At 38.7% G+C, this 23,684-nt stretch overlaps 1 protein-coding gene across 6 annotated transcripts in view; it reads right to left on the bottom strand.

The window, feature by feature from the left end:
* LOC107797094 (uncharacterized) overlaps window positions 1-23,684 on the bottom strand; it is a 35,916-nt gene that overhangs the window by 7,486 nt on the left and 4,746 nt on the right. For 2 of the 6 annotated variants that reach the window (XR_012696607.1, XR_012696610.1), the window contains exons 2-3: window positions 7,710-22,193; window positions 5,658-6,427 (exon numbers count right to left, since the gene is read on the bottom strand). Coding sequence is in view for 1 of the 6 variants with exons in the window: in XM_075225177.1 (XP_075081278.1) it covers window positions 19,701-20,735 (1,035 nt within the window). In the remaining 5 variants the exon portion in view is untranslated. Of the gene's footprint in view, window positions 1-5,657; window positions 6,428-7,614; window positions 22,194-23,684 lie in introns of those variants that run through there. The other 4 variants (XR_012696608.1, XR_012696611.1, XR_012696609.1 and 1 more) reach the window with 4 other exon arrangements.

Genomic DNA, 23,684 nt, shown 5'->3' with positions numbered 1-23,684 from the left:
AATGCATGGACTATGGCGGCCAACTCCAAATCATGAACAGGGTAGATCTTCTTATGGGGCTTCAATTGATGAGAATCATAAGCAATAACTCTACCCTCCTGCATCAATACACAACCAATCCCAACTCTCGAAGCATCACAATATACGGTATATGAACTTGAAGCTGATGGCAAAACCAATACTGGAGCTATGGTCAAAGCTGTCTTGAGCTTCCGAAAGCTCTCCTCACACTCGTCCGACCATACAAATGGAGCACCCTTCTGAGTCAACTTGGTCAAGGGCGATGCAATGGATGAGAATCCCTGAACAAACCGGCGATAATAGCCTGCCAACCCACGAAAGCTATGAATCTTTGTGGATGAGGACGGTCTAGGCCAACTCTGAACCGCCTCTATCTTCTTTGGATCAACCTGAATACCCTCGCTGGACACCACGTGTCCCAAGAAAGCCACTGAACTGAGCCAAAACTCACACTTGGAGAATTTTGCATAAAGCTTCTCCTCCCTCAATCTCTGCAACACAACTCTCAAATGCTCCGCGTGCTCCTCCTGGCTACGAGAGTACACCAGAATATCATTAATGAATACTATAATGAACGAATCAAGATAAGGCTTGAACACGCTGTTCATCAAATGCATGAACGCTGCTAGGGCATTGGTTAGCCCGAAAGACATCACAAGGAACTCATAATGACCATATCTAGTCCTGAAGGCAGTCTTAAGAATATCTGAATCCCTGATCTTCAACTGGTGATAACCTAAACGGAGATTAATCTTGGAGAACACTCTCGCTCCCTGAAGCTAATCAAATAAATCATCAATGTGAGGCAAATGATACTTGTTCTTAATTGTTACTTTGTTCAATTGCCTATAATCAATGCACATTCTCATCATGCCATCCTTCTTCATCACAAACAAAACCGGTGCACCCCAAGGTGACACACTAGGCCGAATGAACCCCTTATTTAGGAGTTCATGAAGCTGTTCTTTCAATTCCTTCAACTCTGTTGGTGCCATACGATATGGCAGAATAAAAATTGGCTGAGTGCCCAGCACCAGGTCAATACCAAAATCAATATCCTTGTCCGGTGGCATGCCCGGCATGTCTGCAGGAAACACATCGGGAAAATCCCTCACAACTGGGACAGAATCGATACTAGGAGTCTCAGCTCCAACATCCCTCATAAACGCTAGATATGAAAGACAACCCTTCCCAACCATACGTTGGGCCTTCAAGAAAGATATCACTTTACTAGTAACATAATTAGTCACACCACGCCACTCGATCCGCGGTACACCCGGCATAGCCAAAGTGACTGCCTTAGCATGATAGTCCAGAATAGCACGACACGGAGACAACCAATCCATGCCTAAAATGACATCAAAATCCACCATTCTCAATAGCAATAGATCTACTCGGGTCTCCATACCCCCAATAGTTACCACACATGACCGGTACACACTGTCTACAACAACAGTATCGCCCACCGGGGTAGATACATGAACAGGTAAAGCAAGAAACTCATGGGGCGTACCCAAATAACGAGCAAAGTATGATGACACATAAGAAAAGGTGGAACCGGGATCAAATAATACAGAGGCATCTCTGTGGCAGACTGAAACAATACCTGTAATGACAGCATCTGAAGCAATAGCATCTGGCCTGCCAGGAAGTGCATAGAAACGGGCCTGACCGCCCCCTGATCGACCTCCCCCTCTGGGGTGACCCCTAGCTGCATGACCTCCACCCCTAGCTAGCTGGGCGGGTGGTAAGGTAACTGGAGCAGAAGTCAAGGGCTGACCCCTCTACTGAGATGAACCAGCAATACGATAAGGACACTGCCTCCACACATGTCCAAACTCTCCACACTCAAAACAACTCCCAGGTGCTGGAGAAGGGGATTGAAGGGAACCCCTCGCACCGAAGTGACCAGCTGATGCACTCGGTATAGAAGAACCCTATGCTAATGGGGCATGAGACTCTGGGCTGGAAGGGAGCTGAGTGAAGGTTGACCCTGTTGTGACCCATGATAACCACGACCTGAAGATGCCCCGCGATACTCTAGGCGGGCTGACTGAGCAGGCCTGAAAGAATGACCTCTACCATGTTGAAACTGGCCCTTCGAGGGAGCACCACTATAACTGCCCGATCCTCGAGGCCTCTTGGCCTCCCTCTCCTCTCGATCCTCACGGCGAACCGTCTCAATCTTGCGAGCGATATCGACCACCTCCTCGAACGTAGCACCCAACACCCTCTCTCGGTTAATAAGAGTACGGATATGATAGTTAAGGCCATCAACAAATCTCTTGATCCTCTCATGATCTGTCGGAACCATCCAAATGGCATGACGAGCCAACTCAGAAAACCTCGACTCATACTGTGACACAGTCATATCCCCCTGTCGCAACTACTCAAACTACCTACGCATCTCCTCTCTACGAGACCGCGGTACATACTTCTCCAAGAAGAGAGTGGAGAACTCATGCCAAGTAAGGGGCGCTGCTCCAATCGGCCTATGCCTCTCATACGCTTCCCACCATGTGAATGCAGCCCCAGTAAACTGAAAGGTGGTAAATGCCACACCACTAGTCTCAAGAATCCCTACTGTACGGAGCATCCGCTGACACTTATCAAGAAAACCCTGGGCATATCGCCCTCAGCACCACTGAATGACGGAGGCTGGATTCTGCCAAACCTCTCAAGACGATGTTGCTCATCATCTGGCATAACTGTCACAACAAACTCCTGAGCTGGTGCAACCGGCTGAGCTGGAGGTGCCCCCGGTGTCTGTAGTCCCTGCCCTACCTGCTCAGGTGTGCGAGCAGCAGGGGTTTGAATACCTCCCCTGGCCTTTGAAGGAGTTGCTGTTGCGGTGGCTGAAACTGCCTGATCCAAGCCAGTATAAACTGATAATATTTGTGCCAAGGCCTCCTGAAGTCCCGAAATCACGATGAGCACAGTTGGTGCCTGAACTGGTGCTGCTGGAGCGTCCAAAGCTGGAGCCTGATCCGGAGCTAGGGCAGCTAGTGGATCTACAGGTGCTGCCCTTGCTGCTCTGTCTCTGCCACGACCATGACCGCGTCCACGGCCTCTTGTGGCCTCAGTGGGTGGCACTGGTGGTCGTCCACCTCATACGGTAGCTCGCGTCCTCACCATCTGTGAGAGAATGGAATAACAGGAGTTTAGTACTCGGACCAACAAGTTCGCACGACAAGAGTTTCAAGAATATGAAGTTTTTCCTAAAAGGTTCTGCAACCTCTAGAGGATAAATACAGACGTCTCTGAGAGTGAGCCCGAGGGACCCCTCCGAAGTCTGCCCCTCCGGAGGGTAAATAAGGCGATGGTAAGAAAATCTTTATAGTGCCCGTAAAGGTTTTCACTAGTAAGACTCTCTCATTCATTTTTTTTTATTTTCTTTTTTTTTAACTTTTCTTGTGCGAACATCTTGACAGTGTTCTATGTCGCGTGACAACCATTGCTCATTGCATACTCCTCTTGGCATTTTTGAAGGCATATCGGGAGGTCTTTATTTGGAAGGTTTTTGGATAGGGTTGGACGAATGGGTGGCATCAAGCTCAACACAGACTAAAGATGACAGGATTTTATACTTACAAATTTTGGAATCGACTCTTTTAAAAACAAAATAAAATCTTTACAGCAGTTTTAGCTATTGGGGATTTTTTTTTAATTTTTCTTTTTCTTTTTCTTTGAATTCTTATTTGGTTGGACCGAACTGTGAGGCTGCCTACGTATCCTTTTTTTAAGGAATCAGGTCGAACGTAGTTCAAACATCTGACCTAACTATTTTTTCATCTTTCTTTCTATATCTTTTTCTCTTTTTATTTTCTTTTCTTTCTCTTTTTTTTTTAAAAAACAAGTTGCCCCAGCTTCTACTTTTTTAGGGCATGGACCTTTGACAATTCTTTTCTTCTTTTTTTTTCACTTGAACTTTCTAAAAGCTGCCCCAGTTTGTACTCTTGGGGCATGGACTTTTTTTTTATTTTTTATTTTTATTCATTTTTTTGACTCTTGACTCTAAACTTGATTCCAAAATAGGGTGGTCAAAGAAAATAACACAGGTTCATAAGGGGTAACAAAGGGTATAAAGTGTTTGGATAGCAGAAAAAGGGCCTCCCAGCCTCGAGAACGCCAGTTATAGTATTTCTTCGCGATCACATCATTGATGAACATGCCTAACTTCTTGGGTCTTTTTCAGTGTAAAACTGTATGAGCAATACTTTCCTCGTTGTGAATGACCCTTGTCAATTTGGGTGACTTTTTTGGATTTTGTCTTGATGTAGAAGATGCATTTTGCCACTAACTGATCCATTTCAAGTTGTCTGGAATACACCTTCTATTGAAAATACTTTCTATCTCTTAGTGCTAAACAGACTTCAGCCCATCCGATTATCCTTAAGCCCGATCTTCTCAAATGATTCAAAAGGTAGAGATCCTTAACTTCCATGAGCATGACTGCTTTAGTTCCATGTAAACTTGGCTCAAGCCTATTTTCTAAATGTTTCATGTCTTTATTCATATTCCAAAAGTGTCTCTTTCTCACTTATCCAATTCAAGACTAAGTCAGTTTTCTAAGATCTGGCCAAAAATTTCGTATGCATGTCATGTCACTAAAACTAGCATGACAAGAACTATGCACAAAATGGACACAAAATGACTGACATGCTTTTTTTATTGAATAAAGGATAGCAGGGTCCGATAACACAAAAGAAGAAGAAAAAATGACAAAATAAGCTACCATGGCTAAAAGAGGAGTGACTTTCGAGTTACTAAGCGATATCTTAGCCACACATTCGCACATCGACATTACCACAACATTTGACCATTTTTATTGCTTTGGATTCAACACTCAAATTTTGACAATCATCCCAAGCAGCCCATGTCCTATTGTTCAAAACTGGTAAATTCAACCCCACATTTGCCTCCATTTTTGATTTTTCACCGCTAACTTGCCTGCTTGCCTTTTTGTGACCTTGGATCAACAACAATGGTGCTTGTTCCATTGGTTGAGAAGATGCATTTATTTCCGAGAGATCTTGGATTGTTTTTGCCATTTCAAACCAACAAACCGACCACACTTGACTACCTTTTATTCCAAAACAACAAGCATATTAGAATAAACACTCTCTTTCTTTTCACTCTTTTTTTTTTTCAAAATCATTCGATCGAACCTGATGTGGGTCGCCTAAGTGTCATGTGGGAACATGAATCAAATCTTGCGTAGTTCGGGGAAGATTGGGAATAAAGTAAATAAACTAACTCTTTTTTTTTAAATTTGTTTTTGAATATTTTTGAATTTTCGAAAGAAAAACTTATAAAGAAGAAAGAAAATATTTTTTGATTTAGATTTATTTGTTTTATTTTGTTGAAAAGAAGGACTTCTAAAGAAGAATTTTTTTTTCTGTATTTAGACTCTTTTTTGGAATTTCAAAAGAAAAACTTCAAAGGAAATATTTTTGGATTTTTGGACTTTTATTTTGAATTCATGAAGGAAAAACTTCCAAAGAGAAAAGAAATTATTTTTGAATCTTGAATTTTTCTTTTCAATTTTCGAAAGGTGAACTTCTAAAGAAAAATAAAAATATTTTTGGATTTTTTGAAAATTTTGTGCTCGAAGAAAGACTTTTCTAAAGAAGGGAGTAAAGGAAAATATTTTTAGATTTTTGAAAATTGGGGTATAAAATAAAGACTTTTCTAAAGAAGGAAGTAAAGAAAAATATTTTTGGATTTTTTTCTTTTAAAATTGGGGACTAAAATAAAGAATTTTCTAAAGAAGGAAGTAAAGGAAAATATATTTGGATTTTTAAAATATGGGCCGAAACCAATGAGGTTTGCCTACGTATCTCATTTCCGGTGAGAATCAGACCCGCGTAGTTCGCCCAAATTTGATAGAACAAAAGATAATATGATCTATTTTGAAATGACTTTTCTTTTTTTTTTTCTCAAAATTTCAACAGAATTTCAGGGTAATTCAAATACTTGCCTCTCACTATCTTTTTTTTTTTGATTTTCATTTATTTTTAATTTTCTTTCCCTATTCTAGAAGTCAGTCAGCATGCAAGCCGAAATAGACAGATACGCAAGTAGCACGTAAGATGTATCAGGATGGTCTTTTAATTTGGGTACACCTGTCCTAGACGGACCCAACCCCTGTGTTGAGTCCCAAATTCAAATGCACATGATACAAACAAACGTTCCTACTAGGGATCTGGCATGAGGCTGAGTTATTCTAAGCTAAAAACCTGGGTATATTTTTCTTGACTTGTGTACCCGAGCGAACAACCTGAGCCGGGGAGGGGGCTACGTATCAGGAACCAAAAGGCCATCCGCTTTTTAACTTGTCTGAGGCTCTTTATTATTTCAAGGTATGACCCTAACAGAAGGAGGAGTCACGCCAGCGTGCACATCCCTGAAGATCAGAAGAGAAGGGTTTCGTAACATTTTATATATAGTTCAAATAATATCAAATCGGTAAAAAGCGGCATTTAGCACATTAGGCTCAAACATGCAATAAAATTAGATAATAAATAAAGCCAATTATAATAATTATTCTAAGCTCGAATTCTTGAACCCTAAACCAGAAGTTCTGGGTTCATTCCCCAGCAGAGTCGCTAGAGCTGTCACACCTCCTTCTTACTACCCCGGGAAGGGTATAAGGGATTTTTTCCAATTAAAGTGATAATCAAAATAGGATTATTTATTTAAGAATCAGAGTCTCCACTTGGGATAATTTATGGTATCCTAAGTCACCGGTTTAAATCCGAATCGAGGAAGGATTGACTCTGTTTTACAGTCTGCGAACACAGAAATACGGGTAAGGAATTCTGTTAATCCGGGAGAAGTTGTTAGGCATTCCTGAGTCCCGTGGTTCAAGCACGGTCGCTCAACTGTTATTATTGGCCTATTTATTTAATTTTAAAACATGTTTTAACCTATGGTTCAATTTTAACTTTATAACGGCTTTAATTTAGTTATGTTTTTTTAGGAAAGATTCAACATCATCCAAAATACGTATTGAACCACGTCACATGAAATGCACCCGCGGTCCACGACACATTTTATCTAACTTTGTTGAGATTTGGATTTGGGTCACATAAAATGCACACCCGAGTTTAGGAAAGTAATTTTTAAATAGCGCGTCTAAAGCAACTACGCTCTTTCACATTTGCAAGGGCCATGGGAAATTCAACTAAATTGCACGCCTCGATTTCTAAGGATTAAAATTAATTAAGTGAGGGCCATGCATTTTGAGATTTTATTTGGCACGGCACACCTCAAGTCTATTTTTTAAAATATGTTTGAACTAATTTTTTGAGGGCCATAAATTATAATGATGTTGTTTATACGACTAAACCCAATAAGTCATAGTCATCCATCAAGCAAAATGAGATCAAGTTACATATATAACAATGTAATAACATTCAAAAAAACAAAAATGTTACATTCCAGGTGCATTCAATTTAACCACATTAAAAAAACAGTTTTCTCGGATATACGATACTACACGACTGCAAATTTGAAGTACTAAGCATAAATCTTTATAGTTAACAATTGCAGATGTAGCTTTCCACAGTAAAATCAATATCATGCTCATTAAGAATGTGGCATTTTATTCAACTTAAAACCATTCAAAAAAAAGAAACATCAACATAGTGTTTTAACGAGGAAGAGTAGTAGAATGCAAAAATAACCTTTAACAAGAAGGATCTGAATCGGTTTGTTCAAACCCAAAAGCTGACCAAGACCATGATTCCGGAACCTCGACTTTGAAGCTCGCCGGAATTCGAACAACCTCGGACGTACTCGACTAGGCTTGGGCGTTTTTCTCTCTGTTTTCCGGGTTGAATAGTCTTTGTAATTCCAGAAAATTAGTGTAAGCAAGTAGAAATTGAACCAGCTTTAAGATCCTTCCTTTTGTGTTTTTATTTTCTATTTTTTGAGTTCTTGACTTTCTAGATCTTTGAATTAAAGAAAATGCAGAATGCTTCCATGATATCTAAATGTGTATGTGTTTATATGTGTGAGTTGAGAAAGAAGATGGATCCAAGAATCAAGGGGAAAGGCCGTTTCTCATTCTTTGTGTGGTCAGCTGGGTTGTCGCTAGGTTCAAGTGGGGGTTGCGGCTGATAGCTTGGAGTGATGGCTGGGGAAGATGAAGTCAGGGGGTTTGTTTTTTGTTCAGACGCCCTTTCTTCTTTAGATTTTCGATTTCTTGTATAGGTTAGTCTCCATCTGCAGAAAAACGGCGGATTGGTAAGATTTTTAGGTGTAGGTCACTATTTAGGCATTAGGTACTATTATATAGGGGTAGGGATTAGGTTAGGAGTATGGGCCTAGGAATTATGGGCTAGGTCCAAAATTAGGCCTAAAAATGAGTTGCTCGAGCCCAAGTTTTATTCTTTCTCCGCGAACGAGACTAAAATACGACCTCATTTATTAATTAGTCCTACTTAAGTAAAATAACTGTTAAAATAAGACTGACTATTAAAATAAACTATTTTTTTTGGTATTTTTCAAGATTAAAAATGACTAAAAAATATTAATGAACTATTTTTTTTATAATTTTCATTTTCTTGTAATAAAATGAAGTAAAAGAGTCAAATTAATTAAAATAGCTATATTAGGCCTAAATTAAATATTTACATGCTAAAATTTAAAAATTCTTGGGGAGGTTCAAAAATCACATGTCTACAGCTACCCCTCTTTGACTGGAAACACGAAGAATTTTCACACAAAGAACGACTACATAGGTTTTTTGACCCGACCTTTATTTAAGCAGATCAAAAACTAAGAGAAAGGAGAATGTGACCGAGCCCTGGTATCTGAGCTGCCTACATATCCTTGGCTATAAAGGAATCAGGTCACATGTAGTTTAGAGGTGAATGAGGTGATGGAGTACCGAGGTGGAGAGCCGGTCAAGGTGTCATTCCGCTGAAGTTCCGGTCCGCGGTCCTGTTATTACATCAAAATCAAAAATGAAAAAGACTAACTAAGCCTATCAACTACGAGTTACAAGATTCCTATCTATGAGTCTTCTGAAGCTTGATCTTGAGTCTTGGTTGGTTCTTCATGCGGACCCTGATCTGAATCTTGATGCTTGTTAGCCGCGGGTGTTGGTTCAATCTTCTTCAGCTTTTTAAACCAAGACGGGACATGCAGAGCTTATGACCTCAGCCCTGTCTTTAGCAGCTCACATCTTTCATTAACTTCTTGTCTTTCTTTTTGTTTTTTTTTTCTTTTTATTCTGGATTGTGAATAACTTCTATTGATCATCTAGGACTGCTGACTCGCATTCTTGACGCGAGCTTCTTTTGTTGCTGACCTGAATTGCATTCTGAATTGAATTCCCTTTTTTTCCAGGTGGGCGCCTGATTGCTGAACTTGAACCGTCTTCTCTTGTTACTTGACACTGTTTTCCCTTGCACCTTGAACCATTTTCCCTTGAAACTTGAACGGTCTTCCTTCGAAACTGCTTTCCCTTGAAACTTGAGTTGTCTTCCTTCGACACTGTTTTCCCTAGAAACTTGAGTTGTCTTCCCTTGTTCTCTAGGTGGGCACCTGATTACAACAAAATAGACAAAGAAAAAGAAATTTTCCTTCCCCAGTTTGATACTGGGAACATTTGTGAGTGTTAACAAAACTATAAATCACATGCGATGCTGATGAAGGATGCAATGATGAGAGTAAAATTAATGACTCGACTAGGATGTGCGTCTCCTAAACGTGATTGAGCTTGCGGAAAACTATAAACTAAGTTTGACTAAAGTAAAAACTGACCCTATTCTCCAGGCGGGGACCCCTGATTTCAGGAAAACTAAACATTGATAATCTTAAGAAAATTAAAAAAAATGACCCCCCTTTTTTTTCAAATTCAGACTTCCTTTTTTTTAAATTATTATCCTAGGAGAAAATTGATCGGACTAGGTTTTCTATCTTAGGAGAAAGATTCATCAGACTAAGATTTTGATCCTCGGAGAAAGTTCATCAGACTAGGTCTCTTTTCTACTTCTTTTTTGGTATCTTAGGAGAAAGGTTCATCAGACTAAGATTTCTATCTTAGGAGAAAGACTCATCAGAGTAAGATGTTTATCCTAGAAGAAAATTCATCAGACTAGGTCCTTTTTCTCTTTTTTTGATATCTTAGGAGATAGATTCATCCGACTAAGATTTCTATCATAGGAGAAAATTCATCAGACTAGGTCTCTTTTCTTATCTTAGGAGAAAGATTCATCAGACTAAGATGTTGATCCTAGGAGAAAGTTCATCAGACTAGATCTTCTATCTTAAGAGAAAGATTCATCAGACTAAGATTTTGATCCTAGGAGAAAGTTTATCAGACTAGGTCTTCTATCTTAGGAGAAAAATTCATCAGACTAAGATTTTGATCCTAGGAGAAATTTCATCAGACTAGGTCTTCTATCTTAGGAGAAAAATTCATCAGACTAAGACTTTTATCCTAGGAGGAAAAATGTAAAGATCAATGGCAAGATTTTATGCACAATAACAAGACAAATAAAGGCACATATTTGAGAAACTTCCCTTTGTAGTCTCTTCTCTTCTTTTTTTTTCTTTTTTTTTGTTTTTTTTTTCTTTTTTTTTAATTGCACTGCTTTATTCCTGTTTTACACAAAGAAAAATTGGTCAGTTTTGAAAATGGTGGTCGGTTTGTGGCCTTGAGTCTTGGGCAGCTTGGCTTCTGCTCAATCAGCTTGAGTCGGTCTCAAAACACTTTTGTTCTGCACCAACTCTGATTGTTTCACACCAGTACCATTTGTATTTGCAACTCAAACAGCCTTATCCCAATTGGAGATCTTTGGTTATGTGACCATTTCCGATATCTTGAATGACTTCCTGCTTTTGAGCAATTTGTCTGTCAGAGAGAATCACCAGTTATCTTTGCTTGCGCCAAGTAGGCTGACAAGAGTCTTTTGGGGAAGCCTTTGCATGAATCCTCAAGTCATGTTGAAAGCAACAACTGAGTGTGCTGGCCAAATTTACTTTGTGCAACTGAAAAGCTGGTAGCAGATTTTGAAATCTTTTCTTGCGTGTTTTAACAAGGACCGACTCAGAGTGAAAGACATAATGATGCAAAGAAACAAGTATCAACAAGAAATGCCCCTGTCGGAAGGAAAAAAGGAAGAGTTTTTTTTTATTTTTTTTCAATAACTAGAATTAATGATCATGACATGTATTTTGGACTCAACGGCCTGATCTATCAAACTAATCAAATCTTCCCTTTTAACATTCTTATGACCTTTGAAGTCGGGCTTGTTTATGTCAATTCTTTACATCAGCTTTACGAATCGCTTTCAACTAGTGGTGCCCCGGGGGATTTTCACCATCAAGTCTCTCTCATTTATTTATCTCTTCTTACCATCGCCTTATAGTGCCCGTAAAGATTTTCACTAGTAAGATTCTCTCATTCATTTTTTTTTCATTTCCTTTTTTTTTCACTTTTCTTGTGCGAGCATCTTGACAGTGTTCTATGTCGCGTGACAACCATTGCTCATTGCATACTCCTCTTGGCATTTTTGAAGGCATATCGGGGGGTCTTTATTTGAAAGGTTGTTGTATAGGGTTGGACGAAAGGCCGACATGAAGCTCAACACAGACTAAAGATGACAGGGTTGTATACTTACAACTTTTGGAATCGACTCTTTTAAAAATGAAATAAAATCTTTGCCCCAAATTTTTTTTTGGCAATCCGCTAGGCAAGCGCCTAGGGCTATTTTTATATATATAAAATTCAAAAAACAAATACAGTGTTCGGAGGTCTTACATAATGAAATAGATAAATTTTGACGGAAACATTCCTCCTATTACCAATACTGATTAAAGCACTCATTGTTGGTATCACATATGAGCTACTGTAAAAGTTGACTATAACAACTATCCTTACATAGTAAAAGATGTAATTTGGAGTACATAAGGAATAACTTGTCTTTACTGTCCTGCTGCATTGAATAGGCTGTTTAGTAAAGCACACTGTCCAGCATAACGAAAGCACTATGTTAAAAGTTGTGCCCCATTCTTTAAGTGTGCAGTATACAACCTCCAAAGTTCTTATTTTAATAAGCCCTATTGTCCTGTTTACACTGTCTAGCAATGTTCGTTGAATTTTCAGGCATGTTTGTCTGCTTTTTGTTTGCCTCGAGAGATCTTTTTCAGTTGTACACTTATTCAGCATGACATTGTCTACCTGTAAAGTCCCTCCATTGTCGAAACCCAAGCGCCTCGGAAGTTGGTTGTTTTAATAAACCACCTCCCAGGTTTTTGTTGTCGATACCCCATGCGCATACCTTCTTGCTTTCTTCAAAAGTCACGCTCACCCCATGACCTCTTGACCCTCTAGAAACGTTAGTAATCACGCATGACCAAAATAGCATATTCCAAAACATTGTCCAGCATGCATTACATTGCCAGCGCGCAATTCCATGTGAGAACTGGCATGCCTCCCAGTTGGAATTTAAAATGTCCTCCCAACTCTTGTAGCTCCTCGACCGAGTTTTCTCCAGCACCCGAATATTGTGAAGCATGCTTTCATATAAAATTGCTAGAAGCATGCGTGCATTCCATGACTTTGAAGAAGCGTGCTTGCATTCAAAAATCAAAAGAACAGCATTGGCCTTCGTATGCATCTCTTCTCAAAACTGGCGTGCTCCACATGCTAAAAGTTGTGATGGTTTTTGTTTAATGGTAAGATTCTCCTCGAAATTAAGCACTTGTACAGCATGCTGGTTGTATATCCAAGGAATTGAATGAACGCGAGCACCCCATGCTGGATATGTTTCCAATGCCTTTAGCCATCCCTTTTGTGCTTGATTATTGATTTGCTTTTATTCTTTAACAGAGGTTGTCTCGAAAAGTTGCATCAGTGAATGCCATAAGCATTGTGATACTTTAGGTTCACTGCCCCATGCAAACGATCTGGGCATTCTGTTCCTTTGTTCCCTGCTTGTGCAGATAATGATATCTCTTTCAAGGGATTGAGTACCATGTACTAATACCACCCATTGAAATTGACAATCATGATAAGTCATCTCCACATTACCATTCCCTGCACAGAAACACCAAATGTTAGTATAACAGAAGATCATCAAGATCTCTTCCCATAGGATTCGACCCTGCTGCTCAGTTAAGTCCATTCTGTTTCTCCTCCTCATTTTGCCTTTGTTCCACTCCTTATTTATCTCCTTTTTCGCTTTGTTCCTTCCCCTTTTCCTCCTAATTCCTTGCAACCTTTACTCTTATGTAAGGACATTGCATCTTATCTTCGTTAATGATCCTCCTTCCTTTTGAGTCCAGATCCCAGAAACCATGGCACTCAGTATTTCCTTCATCTAGAGCATAATTGGCAAGGTGGTCTACTAATGTATTCCCTTCTCTGAATATGTGAGTGACCTTGATGACACTTTGTTCCTTCAGTCTTAAAATCTCCTCTACATGTTCAGTAATATACCAATGAGGCTTCCATGATTCCTCTATAATGTTCTTTAAAAGCATAGAATCTGTCTGCAGCCATATCTGGAAATAATTAAGACTTTTGCACACCTTCAATGCCTCCGCAATAGCTACTGCTTTTGATACATTGTTGGTTCCTTCAGAAATCTCCCTTCCTTCTGCATATATCAAATCACCTACCTCATCCTTTATGCAGAAACCAATCGAACTCCTCCCTGGGTTCCCTCTACATGCTCCATCCGTATTACCTTTGATCCACCCTCTTGAAGGAAATTCCCATAACACTTTATCATATTTTAGTCGAGGTGTGTACTGCTCCATCATTGTCAGTAAGTCTAGCCACTTGTGAGGCACGTGTAGTCCTGGCTTTTTCAGTTGGACCAGAGCTTGCATAGTGGATGACACCTGGTAAATAACTCTGCTCACTAAAACTGCTTCTCCATATTTCAAACTTTTTTTTCTCTTCCACAGTTCCCATACAATGTATGCATGTAAAGCCTGTAATACTTGCTTCAATCTAGGTACAACTGCTGTTGTCCAACACTTTGTAATTGCTTGATGTAATGACAACCCATCTAATGCAATTCCTGCTCTCCTCAGGAAGTAACTCCAAACACTTGTAGCTGCATTGGATCTGAAGAACAAATGTAGTAATGACTCCTCTTTTTGATCAGCACAACACCATCATTTAGATGGCATGGAGTATCCTAGTTTACGCAAGAAATCATCAAGTGACAGTTTGGCTTTCCACACCTTCCACAGGAAGAAGGATATCTTGAAAGGTAAACCTTTTACCCATATCATCTTGTAAGCTAATCTTGAGTTGGCTATTCTCCGCAGGTAATCCCATGCAGACTTTACTGTAAAATATCATCTTGTTTCAAGCATCCAGAAAGGAGTATCTTACTGTGAACTTTCAGTTGGTGGTCTAATATTCTGCACAATGTGGTGTGCCAAATCTTCAGGTAGGCTCTCAAACATTTTATCCACATTCAACATACCATTTTCAACCAGATCATTGACATTATGAATATCCTCATCGATACCAAACTCTGCAGGCACTTGAAAATATAAGGCTCCCATCTCAGTCCAATCGTCGAACCAGAATTGAGCCGATCCCATTCTCAGTTTCCAGTAGATTTGATGCTCAATCAAGTCCCTACATTCTAGAATTTTTCTCCACACATGGGATCCATGCTTCCAAGGTACAATTACTGCATTTAGTTTCTTGCAGTACTTTTGACTAATAAATGCACTCCATAGAGTGGGCTTAGTCCTGAAATTCCACCACAATTTGCAGAACAGTGCCTTGGATACGTCATGTAGGGACCTGAAGCCTATGCCTCCCTCCTCAAAAGGCATACAAAGGTTAGTCCAAGACGCCCAATGTCTAGTGCTCCCTCTCACATTGCTGTTCCAGAAAAACTTGGCAAAAATACTATGTAATTTGTTGATCACATAACTTGGAGGATTGACTACTGACAACATATGAATTGGGATACTCTGCACGATATTTGCAATTAAAACAGCTCTGCCTCCTACAGATAGGAGTTTGCCTTTCCATGACTGAAGTTTGTCCATAACCTTGGTGTTTAATCCCTGGTAATAGTCTCCCCTTCTTCTTGCATAAAAAATAGGACAACCAAGATAGGTCATAGGGAAACATTGTCTTTATATACTTGTAATCCTTTCCACCTTGTGAATCACCTCATTATCCATTAAATGATGCAGGTATATGGCTGATTTGGCTTTGTTCACCAGTTGACCAGACGATGATTCATAAGCTTTCAAAACCTCCATGACAAGTCTCAACGAAGTTTCATCAGATGAGCAGAAAATGATTGTATCATCAGTGTATGATAGATGATTTATTTTTGGGCTCCATTTTGGCATTCCAAATCTACAAAAATACAGGTTAGTGTGTAGTGATTTCAATCCCCGAGAAAGTGCTTCTGCTGCTAGAATGAATAGAGTTGGTAACAAAGGGTCACCCTGTTTAACTCCCCTCAATGATTTGAAGAAACCATTAGGCTGACCATTTATAAGTATAGAGTACCAATTGTTCCCAATCAATCAAAGATCAAGCCAATAAAAGTTCTAGGAAATCCCATTTTCCTTAGTACTTTGGTCAGGAATAGCCATGATAGTCTATCGTAAGCTTTTGTCATATCAAGCTTAATTACAACCTGATATCCGTAGTGCTGGCTTTTTCAGTTGGACCAGAGCTTGCATAGTGGATGACACCTGGTAAATAACTCTGCTCACTGAAACTGCTTCTCCATATTTCAAACTTTTTTTTCTCTTCCACAGTTCCCATACAATGTATGCAGGTAAAGCCTGTAATACTTGATTCAATCTAGGTACAACTGCTGTTGTCCAACACTTTGTAATTGCTTGATGTAATGACAACCCATCTAATGCAATTCCTGCTCTCCTCAGAAAGTAACTCCAAACACTTGTAGCTGCATTGGATCTGAAGAACAAATGTAGTAATGACTCCTCTTTTTGATCAGCACAACACCATCATTTAGATGGCATGGAGTATCCTAGTTTACGCAAGAAATCATCAAGTAACAGTTTGGCTTTCCACACCTTCCACAGGAAGAAGGATATCTTGAAAGGTAAACCTTTTACCCATATCATCTTGTAAGCTAATCTTGAGTTGGCTATTCTCCGCAGGTAATCCCATGCAGACTTTACTGTAAAATATCCCCTTGTTTCAAGCATCCAGAAAGGAGTATCTAACTGTGAACTTTCAGTTGGTGGTCTAATATTCTGCACAATGTGGTGTGCCAAATCTTCAGGTAGGCTCTCAAACATTTTATCCACATTCAACATACCATTTTCAACCAGATCATTGACATTATGAATATCCTCATCGATACCAAACTCTGCAGGAACTTGAAAATATAAGGCTCCCATCTCAGTCCAATCGTCGAACCAGAATTGAGCCGATCCCATTCTCAGTTTCCAGTAGATTTGATGCTCAATCAAGTCCCTACATTCTAGAATTTTTCTCCACATATGGGATCCATGCTTCCAAGGTACAATTACTGCATTTAGTTTCTTGCAGTACTTTTGACTAATAAATGCACTCCATAGAGTGGGCTTAGTCCTGAAATTCCACCACAATTTGCAGAACAGTGCCTTGGATACGTCATGTAGGGACCTGAAGCCTATGCCTCCCTCCTTAAAATGCATACAAAGGTTAGTCCAAGACGCCCAATGTCTAGTGCTCCCTCCCACATTGCTGTTCCAGAAAAACTTGGCAAAAATACTATGTAATTTGTTGATCACATAACTTGGAGGATTGACTACTGACAACATATGAATTGGGATACTCTGCACGACATTTGCAATTAAAACAGCTCTGCCTCCTACAGATAGGAGTTTGCCTTTCCATGACTGAAGTTTGTCCATAACCTTGGTGTTTAATCCCTGGTAATAGTCTCCCCTTTTTCTTGCATAAAAAATAGGACAGCCAAGATAGGTCATAGGGAAACATTGTCTTTATATACCTGTAATCCTTTCCACCTTGTGAATCACCTCATTATCCATTAAATGATGCAGGTATATGGCTGATTTGGCTTTGTTCACCAGTTGACCAGACGATGATTCATAAGCTTTCAAAACCTCCATGACAAGTCTCAACGAAGTTTCATCAGATGAGCAGAAAATGATTGTATCATCAGTGTATGATAGATGATTTATTTTTGGGCTCCACTTTGGTATTCCAAATCTACAGAAATACAGGTTAGTGTGTAGTGAATTCAATCCCCGAGAAAGTGCTTCTGCTGCTAGAATGAATAGAGTTGGTAACAAAGGGTCACCCTGTTTAAATCCCCTCAATGATTTGAAGAAACCATTAGGCTGACCATTTATAAGTATAGAGTACCAATTGTTCCCAATCAAATCAAAGATCAAGCCAATAAAAGCTTTAGGAAATCCCATTTTCCTTAGTACTTTGGTCAGGAATAGCCATGATAGTCTATCGTAAGCTTTTGTCATATCAAGCTTAATTACAACCTGATATCCGTAGTGCTGGCTTTTTCAGTTGGACCAGAGCTTGCATAGTGGATGACACCTGGTAAATAACTCTGCTCACTGAAACTGCTTCTCCATATTTCAAACTTTTTTTTCTCTTCCACAGTTCCCATACAATGTATGCAGGTAAAGCCTGTAATACTTGATTCAATCTAGGTACAACTGCTGTTGTCCAACACTTTGTAATTGCTTGATGTAATGACAACCCATCTAATGCAATTCCTGCTCTCCTCAGGAAGTAACTCCAAACACTTGTAGCTGCATTGGATCTGAAGAACAAATGTAGTAATGACTCCTCTTTTTGATCAGCACAACACCATCATTTAGATGGCATGGAGTATCCTAGTTTACGCAAGAAATCATCAAGTGACAGTTTGGCTTTCCACACCTTCCACAGGAAGAAGGATATCTTGAAAGGTAAACCTTTTACCCATATCATCTTGTAAGCTAATCTTGAGTTGGCTATTCTCCGCAGGTAATCCCATGTAGACTTTACTGTAAAATATCCCCTTGTTTCAAGCATCCAGAAAGGAGTATCTAACTGTGAACTTTCAGTTGGTGGTCTAATATTCTGCACAATGTGGTGTGCCAAATCTTCAGGTAGGCTCTCAAACATTTTATCCACATTCAACATACCATTTTCAACCAGATCATTGACATTATGAATATCCTCATCGATACCAAACTCTGCAGGCACTTGAAAATATAAGGCTCCCATCTCAGTCCAATCGTCGAACCAGAATTGAGCCGATCCCATTCTCAGTTTCCAGTAGATTTGATGCTCAATCAATTCCCTACATTCTAGAATTTTTCTCCACACATGGGATCCATGCTTCCAAGGTACAATTACTGCATTTAGTTTCTTGCAGTACTTTTGACTAATAAATGCACTCCATAGAGTGGGCTTAGTCCTGAAATTCCACCACAATTTGCAGAACAGTGCCTTGGATACGTCATGTAGGGACCTGAAGCCTATGCCTCCCTCCTCAAAATGCATACAAAGGTTAGTCCAAGACGCCCAATGTCTAGTGCTCCCTCCCACATTGCTGTTCTAGAAAAACTTGGCAAAAATACTATGTAATTTGTTGATCACATAACTTGGAGGATTGACTACTGACAACATATGAATTGGGATACTCTGCACGACATTTGCAATTAAAACAGCTCTGCCTCCTACAGATAGGAGTTTGCCTTTCCATGACTGAAGTTTGTCCATAACCTTGGTGTTTAATCCCTGGTAATAGTCTCCCCTTTTTCTTGCATAAAAAATAGGACAGCCAAGATAGGTCATAGGGAAACATTGTCTTTATATACCTGTAATCCTTTCCACCTTGTGAATCACCTCATTATCCATTAAATGATGCAGGTATATGGCTGATTTGGCTTTGTTCACCAGTTGACCAGATGATGATTCATAAGCTTTCAAAACCTCCATGACAAGTCTCAACGAAGTTTCATCAGATGAGCAGAAAATGATTGTATCATCAGTGTATGATAGATGATTTATTTTTGGGCTCCACTTTGGTATTCCAAATCTACAGAAATACAGGTTAGTGTGTAGTGAATTCAATCCCCGAGAAAGTGCTTCTGCTGCTAGAATGAATATAGTTGGTAACAAAGGGTCACCCTGTTTAAATCCCCTCAATGATTTGAAGAAACCATTAGGCTGACCATTTATAAGTATAGAGTACCAATTGTTCCCAATCAAATCAAAGATCAAGCCAATAAAAGCTTTAGGAAATCCCATTTTACTTAGTACTTTGGTCAGGAATAGCCATGATAGTCTATCGTAAGCTTTTGTCATATCAAGCTTAATTACAACCTGATATCCGTAATAATTACAACCTCATAGTTGGACCTACTTTTGTTCTCAACCTGATATCCGTAATGATTTCTTTAGTTAAAAATACGTTCTCAACTATGCTCCTGCCCTTCACAAAACCTGCTTGTTCCTCTGAGATTATGTTTGGTAATAATTCAACCAACCTCTCATGAATAACCCTAGAGAAAATCTTGTCAACAAAGTTGCTAAGACTGATTGGTCTCATGTCTGCAAAGGTGATAACTTCTTTTTTCTTTGGTACTAAAACCAGGTTCGTGTGCGTGACACTCTTTGGCAGCTGCTGACCGCTAAAGAAAGCCTTGACCATGCGGACAACATCTTCTTCGATAATTTCCTAGCATATTTGGTAAAAGGCTCCAGTGAATCCATCCGGTCCACCAGCTGAGTCTCCATTCAACCCCATAACAACTCTCTTCACTTCTTCATTGGAAGGCAAGGCCATCAATCTTTCATGTTGATCAGTATCTACCATTGAAGGTACATGATTTAGAATGTCAAAATCATTCGGAACTGCAGTCTCAGTAAATTGATCTTTGTAGAACTTTATTGCTTCTTCTGCTATTAAGTGATCTTCTTCGATCCAGTTACCAAGGCTATTCTGGATCCTTGATAATTTCAGTCTCTTCCTTCTCCCATTAACTTGAGCATGGAAGAATTTAGTGTTTCTATCGCCATCTTTGAACCATAACATGCCAGCTTTTTGTCTCCAGAATTCTTCTTCTAATGCAAGATATTTAATCATTTCAGCTTGGACCTGTTGTAATCTTTGTCTATTCATCTGTGTAGGATTTACTTCAAATTGTCTTTCATGAACCAGGACCACCTCCTCAAGGCTTGCAATCTTCTGGAATATATCCCCATATGTAGCTCTGCTCCAGGTAGATAGTGTTTGTTTAAGCTTCTTTAACTTGTAGTTAAAAATGCAGAAAGGGTTAGCACTAAAATCAGCATTCCAATTCTCCTTTACTACATCTTTGAAGGTTTCATGCTTTGTCCAGAAGTTAAGAAATCTGAATGACTTTTTAATTGGAGGAGTTTCTATATCACATTTGAGCAGCATTGGGCAATGATCAGACCTAATTTTGGATAGGTGAGTTATCTCCAATCCAGGAAAGGTCTGTTGCAATTCATTATTGCCAAAACATTTGTCCAACCTTTTAAAAATGCAATCCTCCTTTGATCTTCCATTCCACCATGTAAATATGCTTCCTTTAAAACCCAAGTCTGTCAAGTTGCAGGTATTGATGTAGTGTCTGAAGTCGTCTACTTCAATGAGAGAAACTAGCAAGCCCCCATATTTCTCTTCCTCATCCCATATCACATTAAAGTCGCCTCCAACTAGCCAAGGTACTGTCATATCTGATGTCATTGCGTACAACGTATCCTATAGTTCTATTCTTTCCGTGCGATCACATTTGGCATAGACTAGTGTAAGGATGAGCTCAACATGTGTTTCAGAGTGCATTAATCTCAAAGTCAGCTGTTGAGTCATGTACCTTCTATTTCAAACATCTGACCTAACTATTTTTTTCATCTTTCTTTCTATATCTTTTTCTCTTTTTCTTTTCTTTTCTTTCTCTTTTTTTTTAAAAAAAAAACAAGTTGCCCCAGCTTCTATTTTTTTAGGGCATGGACCTTTGACAATTCTTTTCTTCTTCTTTTTTTTCACTTGAACTTTCTAAAAGCTGCCCCAGTTTGTACTCTTGGGGCACGTACTTTTCTTTTCTTTTTATTTTTATTTTTTTTGACTCTTGATTCTAAACTTGATTCCAAAAGAGGGTGGTCAAAGAAAATAACACAGGTTCAAAAGGGGTAACAAAGGGTATAAATTGTTTGGATAGTAGAAAAAGGGCCTCCCAGCCTCGATAATGCAAATTATAGTATTTTTTCGTGATCGCATCATTGTTGAACATGCCTGACTTCTTGGGTCTTTTTCAGTGTAAAACTGTATGAGCAATACTATTCTCGTTGTGAATGACCCTTGTCAATTTGGGTGACTTTTCTTAGATTTTGTCTTGATGTAGAAGATGAATTTTGCCACTAACTGATCCATTTCAAGTTGTCTGGAATATACCTTCTATTGAAAACACTTTCTATCTCTTAGTGCTAAACAGACTTCAGCCCATCTGATTATCCTTAAGCCCGATCTTCTCCAATGATTCAAAAGGTAGAGATCCTTAACTTCCATGAGCATGACTGTTTTGGTTCCATGTAAACTTGGCTCATGCTTATTTTCCAAATGTTTCATGTCTTTATTCATCTTCCAAAAGTGTCTCTTTCTGACTTATCCAATTCAAGACTAAGTCAGTTTTCTAAGATCTGGCCAAAAATTCCGCATGCATGTTATGTCACTAAAACTAGCGTGAAAAGAACTATGCACAAAAGGGACACAAAATGACTGACATGCTTTTTTTATTGAATAAAGGATAGCAGGGTCCGATAACACAAAAGAAGAAGAAAAAATAATAAAATAAGCTACCATAGCTAAAAGAGGAGTGACTTTCGAGTTACTAAGCGACATCTTAGCCACACATTCTTACATCAACATTACCACAACATTTGACCATTTTAATTGATTTGGATTCAACACTCAAATTTTGACAATCATGCCGAGCAGTCCATGTCCTATTGTTCAAAACTGGTAAATTCAACCCCACATTTGCCTCCATTTTTGATTTTTCACCGCCAACTTGTCTGCTTGTCTTTTTGTGACCTTGGATCAACAACAATGATGCTTGTTCCATTAGTTGAAAAGATGCATTTATTTCCGAGAGATCTTGGATTGTTTTTGCCATTGCAAATCAACAAACCGACCACCCTTGACTACCTTTTATTCCAAAATAACAAGCATGTTAGAATAAACACTCTCTTTCTTTCTCTTTTTTTTGTTTCTTTCCTTTCCTTTTTTTTTTCAAAATCATTCGATCGAACCTGATGTGGGTTGCCTACGTATCATGTGGGAACATGAATCAAATCTTGCATAGTTCGGGAAGATTGAGAATAAAGTAAATAAACTAACTCTTTTTTTTGAATTTTTTTGATTTTTTTTTAACTTTCGAAAGAAAAACTTATAAAGAAGAAAGAAAATATTTTTTTTTATTTAGATTTATTTGTTTTTTTTAAAAGAAGAACTTCTAAAGAAGATTTTTTTTTTTTTGAATTTCGACACTTTTTTGGAATTTCAAAAGAAAAACTTCAAAGGAAATATTTTTGGATTTTTGGACTTTTATTATGAATCATGAAGGAAAAACTTCTAAAGAGAAAAGAAATTATTTTTGAATCTTGAATTTTTCTTTTCAATTTTCGAAAGGTGAACTTCTAAGAAAAATTAAAATATTTTTGGATTTTTTGAAAATTGTGGGTTCGAAGAAAGACTTTTCTAAGGAAGGGAGTAAAGGAAAATATTTTTGAATTTTTGAATATTGGGATCTAAAATAAAGACTTTTCTAAATAAGGAAGTAAAGAAAAATATTTTTGGATTTTTTTTTTAAAATTGGGGTCTAAAATAAAAACTTTTCTAAAGAAGGAAGTAAACGAAAATATTTTTGGATTTTTGAAGTTTGCCTACGTATCTCACATCCGGTGAGAATCAGACCCGCGTAGTTCACCCAGTTTTGACGGAACAAAAGAAAATATGACTTAGTTTGAAATGACTTTTCTTTTCTTTTTTTCAAAATTTCAACAGAATTTCAGGGTAATTCAAATACTTGCATCTCACTCTCTTTTCTTTTCTCTTTTTTTTTTTTTGATTTTCATTTTTTTTTCATTTTCTTTCCCTATTCTTGAAGTTAGTCAGCATGCAAGCCGAAATAGACAGATACACAAGTAGCACGTAAGATGCATCAGTATGGTCTTTTAATTTGGGTGCACCTGTCCTAGACGGACCCAACCCCTGTGTTGAGTCCCAAAGACAAATGCACATGATACAAACAAACGTTCCTACTAGGGATCCGGTATGAGGCTGAGTTATTCTAAGCTAAAAACCTGGGTATATTGTTCTAGACTTGTGTACCCGAGCGGACAACTCGAGCCGAGGAGGGGGCTACGTACCGGGAACCAAAAGGTCATCTGGCTTTGTAACTTGTCCGAGGCTCTTTCTTATTTCAAGGTATGACACTAACAGAAGGAGAAGTCACGCCAGCGTGCGCATCCCCGAAGATGAGAAGAGAAGAGTTTCGTAACAGTTTATATACAATTCAAATAATATCAAAGCGGTAAAAAGCGGCATTTAGCACATTAGGCTCAAACATGCAACAAAATTAGATAATAAATAAAACCAATTATAACAATTATTTTAAGCTCGAATTCTTGAACCCTG

This window comes from Nicotiana tabacum, chromosome 11 (assembly GCF_000715075.1).
Source record: "Nicotiana tabacum cultivar K326 chromosome 11, ASM71507v2, whole genome shotgun sequence".
Classification (NCBI taxonomy): Eukaryota; Viridiplantae; Streptophyta; class Magnoliopsida; order Solanales; family Solanaceae; genus Nicotiana; species Nicotiana tabacum.
Note: the sequence above shows the minus strand (reverse complement) of the source record. Positions and strands in the feature narration are given on the sequence as shown.